The following is a 9,770-nucleotide window of genomic DNA, read 5'->3' as shown; positions in this document are numbered from 1 at the left end:
TAAGAGAATCTGGACTATTAAACTTGCTTTGTGGCCTGATAGATTAGCTTTGATTCTAATTTTAAAAAAACTTTTTATTACAGAAATTTCAAACACATACAAAATTAGAAATGAGAGTATAAGAAACCACCACACACCCCTCATTTGGCTTCAACAATTATCAGCTCATGGGCAATTTTGTTTCATCTATACTCCCATCATGCACCTCTCCCTAAGTTATTTTGAAGCAAATCTCAAGTAGCCTATTATTTCATCTAGAAATATCTCAGTCCGTGTGTTTACTAAGTCACTTCAGCTGTGTCCCACTCTGTGTGACCCTATGGACTGTAGCCTGCCAGGCTCCTCTGTCCATGAGATTCTCCAGGCAAGAATACTGGAGTGGGTTGCCATGCCCTCCTCTAGGGGATCTTCCCTCCAGGGGATCTTCCCTCCTCCAGGGATTGAACCCACATCTCTTCTGTCTCTTGCATTGGCAGGTGGGTTCAACATGCAACTGTCCAAATGGTTCATGAACATATTTTCTATCGAGTTTGCTTGTTTGAATCAGATCCAAATTAGATCCACACTTTTCAATTGCTTAATATCAGGTTTTAAGTCCCTTTCATTTAAGAGTTCCTTCCCCATTTGTCTTTCTCCTTTTTCCTTGCACTTCTTTGGTAAAGAAACAAGGTGTTTGTCTGGTAGAGATTCCCACAGTCTGGGTTTTGGTGAGTACATCTTGGAGCAAACTTTAACATGTTCCCGTCTCCTGTGTTTTCTGTAAACTGTGATTCCAATTTGAACTTGTCATTAGGTGACTGATCTAGGCTTATGATTCTATGTTGAAAAGTGTGAAATAATTATATTGTTTGGAAGCAGTGTTAGAATACTTAATAGATGACTCACTGTATTTAAATTGTTTTTCATTTATAAGAATTACTTAGATGTTTGGGAATGTTTACCTATCAGGAAATTGAAGGGCTGGACAAGAAAATTGAGTATGTTAAATTTACAGATGCAACTTCAAATGTTCAAACGTATGTATTTAATTTTATTTTATGGAAAGTTCCCTTAAAAGAGTTTTATTTTAGTTGCTAGTCTAATAAGCAGAATAATAAGATTTGTAAATTGAACTTAAGGAAAAACTAGACTTTACTCTCACTTCAGTAAATTGAATGTTAATTAAAACAATGCTACTTAAACTAATCTATGGATAATCTCCTTGTGCAGGAAAGCTACCTCAAAGACACCAAAAATGCTCTTATTGGTATAAAGATGTTTTTGTCCTCTACTTTCCAAAATTATGCTCAAACAACGAGAACAGAGGTGAACGGCAAGAGATGCAAGAATGGCACCTGATTGAGCAGACCGAAGTTAAGCCTGCAGGCTGTACCAAGGCTCAAACAATTGGTGTCACCACCTATTCAGGAAGCGGGGGTGAGGAAAGGGCTGAACGCTGATATTTGAAAGTCAGTATAAGGTGCGATTAGATCCAAGTCTCCCATACGCATCAGCCCACCCTAGTCAGAAACGGGCATCTGAATCTGAGAAGCTCTGGACTCAGGAGCACCCACAGGCGGAGGAGGGCACTGGAGAAGCGCCCAACAGGGAACTGGTGAGTGAGTCCCCAGGTTCCCGTCCTTGTGCAGCTCCGGGATGTCAGCACCCTTTGTATTTTGAGCCTGGTCTGCAGCCTTCCCTGTGACCATATGAACCACCAGATGTCCTCCCAATAAATTCCTTATCTTTTAGTTGGAGTCAATTTCTATGCCTGCACCCAGGAACCCTGGGCATGTGGGATCTTAGTGCCCCAACCAGGGATTGAACACATGCCATCTCAGTGGAAGCACAGAGGCTTAACCACTGGACCACCAGGCAAGTCCTCTCTATCTTGCTCATAAAAACAAACAAACAAACAAACAAACAAACAACAACAACAGTTCCTAGGGAGGACCTAATACGTTGTAACAGGTAGAGAATGAAGGAAGCAGGAAGAGGCGATATGTGCTGCTAGACACATAGCAAGTAAGAATATGCACGGGTGAAAAGGCAACATGACATCAGTGACAAGGCAACAAGATGTGAAGATGATAGAGAGAACATAGGTATGATGGATCACGGGATTTTCAGAGCAATGATGAGATTGTCCAGACTGTGGGCTGAGGTTGCCTTTGGGAAGCCGAGATAGAAAGCAAGCAGGAGGTTAAGAAAATGTCAGTTGGTTTTGTGATTAGAAGGTAACAGGAGTAAGTTTCCTAATTGGTGAATTTAAAATAAAGAACTGGGTCCTCTCAGCCGTGTCTCTTTCCCGCTTCTCTTTCTCTACCTCCCCTCCCTTTCCCCTCTCTTTTCCTTTCTCCTTCTCTCTTCTTCCTCCTTTCTTTCTCTTCTTCCTTTCTTTCCCCCAGCCTGTCTTCTGTTCTTATGCCTGCCTATCTCCTCTGTCTTGGTTTAAGGGGCCTGCAGCTGCCTGACCGTGCTAAACAATTGGGTGGCTATGCCTGCAAGTGGAAAGCAGGTTGGGGAACTATTAATAAGCTCAAAGCACTGCAGACTTAGAGTTGTTTTCTTCCATTAGCTTTACTGGTAATGAAGACAATGTTTTGGTCTCCATCTCTTTCAATGGGTTATAATTTCAGGAACCTAAATTAGGTTTTATTTATTGGCTTCCTCAAAACCCAACAATCTGGAACACCGAACACCTGGACCAACTTAAAACCCCAACAATCTGGAATATCTAACACTTGAACCAAGTGAATTAGAACAGATAGGAGGAAAGATATGGGTATTGGGCCAAAAGGAATTAGAAAAACAGGAACAAGAGAAGTATAAATCAAGCTTGGTCTTATAACTGTTTTGCTTTCTGGAGCAGATCAGATAATATTGGACAGTGATGCTCAAGCTTTGAACCTCTCAGTGGTATCCAGGGAGCTTGTTAAAATCACAGGCGCCTGTGACTTGCACTCAAAATCTTGGATGGGGCTCCTGCACCTGTATGTTTCACCAGCCCCTAAGGTGATTTCCACTCCAAAGTTTGAAAACCTCTGCTTCAGAGTGTGCCTGCTGCTGCTGCTAAGTTGCTTCAGTCGTGTCCAACTCTGTGTGACCCCATAGACGGCAGCCCACCAGGCTCCACCGTCCCTGGGATTCCCCAGGCAAGAACACTGGAGTGGGTTGCCATTTCCTTCTCCAATGCATGAAAGTGAAAAGTGAAAGCAAATTTGCTCAGTGGTGTCTGACTCTTCTCTACCCCATGAACTGCAGCCCACCAGGCTCCTCCATCCATGGGATTTTCCAGGCAAGAGTACTGGAGTGGGGTGCCATTGCTCTCTCCAGCTTCAGAGCATATTACAGCCCAAATCATTGTACTGGACAGCAAAACAAAGTTTTCAGAACACTTCTAATCATGCTGGAAGCAGGCCAGCACTTTCTGCAGAAAGAGAGAGACACAAGTGAGAAGCGTTTGAGAGGTCAGTAGGACTGGAGAGAGATCAGTGATGGGTGGAGGAAGAAAGGTGATGGGAGTGTTCTGACAAGAAACTTGGGCAGGGCACACCAGAGGAGAAGATGTGGGGAAAGAGCTTAGACTGGGTAGGCTGAGTAAGCGCTCACAGGTGGAGTCACCTTGGGCAACTGCTCTCTGGGGTACCTGGAAGAGTGACACACGGAGGCCTGGGGAAAAGCCTTGCTTTCAGAGTTCCTGTTCCAGTCTGGCTTCTGGGCAACCCTTGAGTCACCATCCTCTGGAATCTTGTTTCCACTGGGAACTGGCCCAAAGAGAGGAATATCCTCCTTCAGAATTAACAATGGGCTAATGTCTCTAGGGGTACATGCACTTAAAGCTTCCTGTGGGTAAGATAGCGTTCAAAAGTGCTTGGTAAAGCATCAAGTGGTGAAAAAAGGCCAGTCTTATTACCCTGATCCTCTTAGGTCTCATCTTTCCAGAGTCTTTCCACCTTGAGATAGTGCTCCTATGACCCTGGATGACCTCACTGGGTTCCTTCTCATAGGCTGGCATTGTGTGGGCTAACATTTTGTAAGTGCTCAGCTATTTATGTTGAAGTCATGAATATGAAGCAGCAGGGTTTTTGGTTTTTTTTCTTTTCTTTTCTAAAATCAGTGTGCAGCCTTTTCTTCCTCCCCCACCAACTTCCTCCCTGAGTCAGTGTTCATGAACCCTCTTCTCAGAGATACTTCTGTCTTGATCACCCACGAAACAGTTTTCTTATTCGTTAAGAAACAAAAAGTGTATTGCCAACAAATACTTCTACCTGAAGGCTATTGCTCATAATAGAAACAGGACCTCTATTAAAGGTGACCGATCTATCATTTTCCAAACTGATCTACTCTGTCTTTAAAAAGCATGAGACAGCTTGTGAAAGAAAAAACAAATAAACAAACAAAAAATTCTGTTGTCCTCCAGGAAGTCAACTTGAAAAGTTTAGGGATGAACATCAACATCCTGTGTTTTCTGTAAGCAACCACTTATGGATGAGGAATTTAGGCAGTCATTCTCAAACGGGTGCTTGTCTTCAGCCTGAACTCATGAATTAATTTCCTTGACCAGTTCTTTTTGGGAGGTCTGATGTAGACCTAGCCCTGAGCTACGTCCCAGGGATCCAGAGATGCCCGAGATAGAGAAGATCCATGACTCTAAGGAGCTCAGGTAGAAATGTCCTAAGATATTACCTGCAGGGTAAATAGTACATATGCTTCTGATATTATGGCAACCCACTTCAGTATTCTTGCCCAGAAAATTCCATGGACAGAGGAACCTGGTGAGCTACAGTCCATGGGTCACAAAGAGTCAGACATGACTGACTTAGCAGGCATGCAGTGAACATCTGAAATATCCGTGGGAGGGGCTGGGGAAGGAACAGGAAGCACTAAAACAGTATTTTGAAGAGTAAGATTTGCATAGAACAGGAGTCCTCTAAATTCTCCAACACAGCATTCTTGGGCCCTCTTCCCTGTATTATAGTGCAAAGGCCCTTGGAGTTTGAGTTCTGAAAGGAGCAGAGCCTGGGGGAAAAAAAAAAAAAAACCTAGACAAGAAGTAGGTCTGATGAAGAGCCAAAGAAAAGATTAACTAGCGAAGAGTTCTGCCTAGCGCTGTTCAGTTTAGTGAGGCTATTTGGTCGCTCTTATTCATTCAATACCATGGACCGGCATCTTTTGAATTTTGAGTACATGATATCATTCTTTTTTTAAAAATTAGCTTTTTTCCCCTTTTTTCTTTAGTTGCATATCATTCTTTTTATGTATATATTTATTTGGCTGTATCAGGTCTTAGTCGCAGCATGAAAGATATTTGTTGCATCACGTGGGATATTTCGCTGCGGCATACAAGTCTCTCTAGTATGGCTCAGGGGCTCTCACTAGTTGTGGCACGTGGGCTTAACTGCTCCTTGGCATGAAGGATCTTAGTTCTGCAGCCAGGGATGGAACCTGTGTCCCCTGCATTGCAAGGCAGCTTCCCAACCACTGAATCACCTGGGAAGTCCCTGTGATATCATTCTTGGACAGCATGTGAAGAACTTTGAACACCTTTTAGACTCTTGAAATTAGTGAACTGGATTATTTTATGTTGTGAATAGGTAACACATTCAAAATCCAAAGGTTCAGTTTAGTTCAGTTCAGTCACTCAGTCATGTCCAACTCTTTGCGACCCTGCGGACTGCAGCACACCAGGCTTCCCTATCCATCACAGAGTAAAAGTCTGTTTTACTACTGTTCTCCAGCTGTTTTGTGGATATCTTTATTTTTTCTGTATTTTATAAACATGTTAAGATTCTTAACCAGCTTTCTAACCTGAGAATAAACACTGCATCTCAGCCCTGTGGCAACCTGTTCTTCTGAAATAGATCCTGTTCTACAGGACTTACATAAATCAAAAGTTTGGATTTTATTTTCCAGATTAGTGTGAGCTGTTCTCAAAGGGGGAAAAAAAGGGTAAAGACATTTATATATATATGTATGTATATATATGTGTATATATATGAGTGCATGCTAAGAAGCTTCAGTCATGTCCAACTCTTTGTGACCCTATGGACTGTAGCCCACCATGCTCCTCTGTCCTTGGGATTCTCCAGGCAAGAATACTGGAGTGGACTGCCATTTGCCATGCCCTCTCCAGGGAACCTTTCAGACCCAGGGATTGTCTCCTGTGTCTCTTGCATTGCAGGCAGATTCTTTATTGCTGAGCCACTGGGGGGTATATTATATTTTATATATATATAATATTTATCTAAGAGAATTTCAGGCCATCAAACTGATCTTGGCCAATCTATACTGTCAAGTTTTAAAAGATCTGGTTTCCTGGGCTACCCTGGTGGTCCAGTGGTTAGGAATCTGGACATGGGTTTGATCCTTGGTTTGAGAACTAAGATCCTACATGCTGCTGGGCAACTAAGTCAGGGCGTCACAAATACTGAGCCTGTGTCTAGAACCTACGTCAAAACAACAAGAGAAGCCATGGCAATGAGAAGCCCAAGCAACGCAACTAGAGAAAGGCTGCATGCAGCAGTGAAGACCCAGCACAGCCAAAAACACAAAAGAACTAGTTGCTTAAAGTGCTTTACAAAAAAATCTGCTTTCCTATGGAAAACTATACATGGTTCTCATCAAGATTACAAAAATAATAGCCCTATATGTTATGAAGTGTTCTAAGTACTTAATATACATATTTGTATATCATTGAACTTTCACAATAAGCACATGAAGTACACTTTATAGGTGAACAAAAGATCAGACAAGTTAAGCAAATTGTTTTCAAATCTAGGTGGGGCTTCAGTGCTCTCACTCTTAACCTCCAGGATTCTCACTATCCATTCTGATACAGAATAGCCAAAAGAAGGCACTGGCAACATTTTTGCTGTTTATTCAAAATCTTTCCTTCTCAAATTTTAGGATCTATCAACATTACACATGATGTTTACATGCAGAGTTCCAGGCCCCAGCACTGACCTAGAAAATTAGCATCTCTGGAAAAGGGCTCCAGGAATGCTATTTTAACCAGTGTTGCGGATGATTCTAAGGCAGGGGGCTTGTAAACACATTGTGACAAATATACCTGTGGCAGTTTGTGTTTCTCAAAGTTGGCCACAATCGTATTTTCTATCATATGTATACCCTGCTAGTTTCTAGAAGTTGCCACTCTTCTTTCAAGAGAGGGGGGCCATGTGCCCTAGTTTCCAAACTGGGTGGGTTTTTATGACGAGAAGTCAACCAATAGATTATGGCGGGCGTGATGCTACCTGATTTCCAAGGCTAGGTCAAAAAAAGGTGATTCAGCTTCCACTTCTGCCTGCTAGAACACTCATTCTTGGAACCCAGCCACAAGGTAGTGAGGAAGCCCAGGCTGTTCCAGGGATAGGCCCACTTGGAGCAGGACTAACAGCTCGTACCAACTTGCCTGCTATGTGAGCCAACCTGGAAGTGCTTCTGGTTCAGTCAAGCTGCCCAAGCTGACACAGCATGTAGAGAGATGTGCCTTCCCTGCCAAGCCCCGCCCAAATTGCAGATTCAAGTACTAAATAAATGATTATTGTCCTTTTCAGCACTAAATTGAAGCTGATTTTTTTATGCGCTAGATAACTGGACTAGAACCCTTCTAATCCCATATTCACTCTGCCTTTCTATCAAGGTGGGTTCCTGGACCTCTCTGAAATATTCTGCCCAGTGTCTCTGTCCAATGTCATTTACCTTCCTCAATTCTTCCAATGACAACTACTCATTTCAGAGTTCTAGCTATTCAAAGTTCTCATTATTGCCTCTGAGGCTTGGTTTCTCATCTAAAAAACAACAGTAATAAGACAGCCTACCTGATACACTTTATCATTAAATGAGATAGTCCATGTAATCATTTAGCATCACGCTGACATTTCTCTTATTATTCTTACTAGGTTTCTTGCATTCATATTCTCAATTCTTTAATGCACTAATTTTTTTTTTTCTTCTTATAGCTCAGTGCAATTCCCAGGCTTTCTAGGCCTGGCATGCTCCCCTGACCAAGTCAGTTAGATTCTTCATCTTTAAGGATGCCACTTCTCCTTTGAGGAGACTTCTCTGACTTCTGAAGCAATTAATGCCTGTGTTCAAATAACATCTTGAAGGAACCTCTACTATGGCCCTTAACGCACTGAATTGTAATTGTTGACTTGTCGCTATTCTCCACTGTACTCTTTAGTTCTTGGAAGGCAGGGTCAGCCTCTTTGTAACCTCATCCACTAACACAGCACCGGGTACTTTTTTAGTCACCGTCTACTGTCTGTGCTACTGGGCGAGTAAACTCCATAGCTAAGTAGTTAAGGGGTCCATGTTTTGGTAGATCTGCCTCGGAACAAAACTTCCCACACAACCTTGGGAAAAGTGAATGTCTCTGAGTCCCATTTGTAAAGTGGAGGAAGCACCTTAAGGTTGCTATGATGTGAAAGTAAAATAATACCGCATAAAGTCCATCACAGAGCAAGCAATCAATCATCAGGGTGTTACGAAATGGTTTCCCAACAATCCGATTTTCGGGTACCCTCACTTTAATCCTTTAGCACCCCGGCACTCTAAGGGTAATCCTTCTTTTAGGGATTACTCTCTAATCCTCTCCTAGGTCATTCCTCCAGCGATCCAGTCGGCAAGTCAACCGCTAGGGCCAGGCATTCAGAAACCATTCTTCCCCGCCCCAAACTCTCTCCAAATCCTTTTCTTTTAGCTTTCCTAGGACTAAGGGGTGTATAGAAAAGGCTCGACTTATGCAAAATTTAGGCACCAAAATTCTGGCTAGAGTTTTACTGGAAAACTTTCGAGACCCTACTTGGGAGTTTCGGTGTTTCGCTTCCCTTTGAGGAAAGAGCCTGCGATCAATTTGACCTGTCTTTTGCCCACCGCTAGCCCAGACCGCGCGCAACGCAGTAACGTTGAATGAGCCAACGAACGGATGAATGGGTTACGTCGGCGGCCAGGCCTCTGTTACGTTGCCCAGTGGCGCGGGCGTGGCCGCGGATAAGAGGCCTGCCGGGCGCGGACCACTCAGTGCCACCAGCGCGCGGCAGGCTCGGCCACGAGCGCCGGAGCTCCGCGCCGCCCCGTGCCGCCTCCCCCAAGTCCCTGCCCCGCCGCGGCGCGTCACTTCCGCCACCCCCAGGCCGAGGCTGGGGCGGGGAACGCGGGGGAGGGGGCCAGGTCCGAGGGAAGCCCGCCCGCGCCCGAGCAGGAACTACATTTCCCGAGGGGCCTTGGCGGCGGCGGCGGCGGCGGCGGCGGCGGCGGCGGCGGCGGGCGCGGCAACGTCCCCCGGAAGTGGAGCCTGGGACTTCCACTCGTGCGTGAGGCGAGCGGAGCCGGAGACGAGACTAGAGGCCGAACTCGGGATCTGACAAGATGGCCGGGCTGCCCCGTAGGATTATCAAGGTAACCGCCTGGGCCTCCCGGCTCTGCTCTTGCCCTGTCGGCGTACCGCGCAGCGCGGCCCCTTCGCTTTCTCCGGCCCGCGGCCCGCGGTAGGAGGCCCGAGGCAGCGCGGAGAGGGTTTGGACGCGGCGGCGAGGGAAGTCGGGTGCTGGGGAGGGGGCGCCGGGGAGACTTCCGGCCGCAGTGGGGCACCCGGGTGGCGGCGATCGGGGGCCCCCAGGAGGCTCCCCCGCGAGCGAGGAAGGCCTGGCCCGCTCCTAGGCAGAGGGTGGGGCTGCGGTGTTGCGGGACTCTGGTTTTGGGCACGGGCCTCCGCGGCCTCTCAGACCACCCCAGAGCAGAGGCCGCGGGCGCGCGGGAATCGCGGTGGGGCCCGGACTCCGGGC

At 45.6% G+C, this 9,770-nt stretch overlaps 1 protein-coding gene across 2 annotated transcripts in view; it reads left to right on the top strand.

Annotated features, from left to right (window-relative positions):
- The first annotated feature begins 9,291 nt into the window (after positions 1 to 9,291).
- The window catches only part of UBE2N (ubiquitin conjugating enzyme E2 N), a 41,479-nt gene continuing 41,000 nt past the window's right edge, over positions 9,292 to 9,770 (top strand). Inside the window, exon 1 of one of the 2 annotated variants that reach the window (XM_060411583.1) lies at positions 9,292 to 9,384. In XM_060411583.1, the coding sequence (XP_060267566.1) occupies positions 9,355 to 9,384 (30 nt within the window). In that variant the 5' untranslated portion in view covers positions 9,292 to 9,354. The remainder of the gene's footprint in view (positions 9,385 to 9,770) is intronic. The other variant, NM_001163058.1, reaches the window with a different exon arrangement.

Source organism: Ovis aries, chromosome 3, assembly GCF_016772045.2.
Source record: "Ovis aries strain OAR_USU_Benz2616 breed Rambouillet chromosome 3, ARS-UI_Ramb_v3.0, whole genome shotgun sequence".
Lineage (NCBI taxonomy): Eukaryota > Metazoa > Chordata > Mammalia > Artiodactyla > Bovidae > Ovis > Ovis aries.
This window is presented reverse-complemented; position numbering and strand designations above follow the sequence as displayed.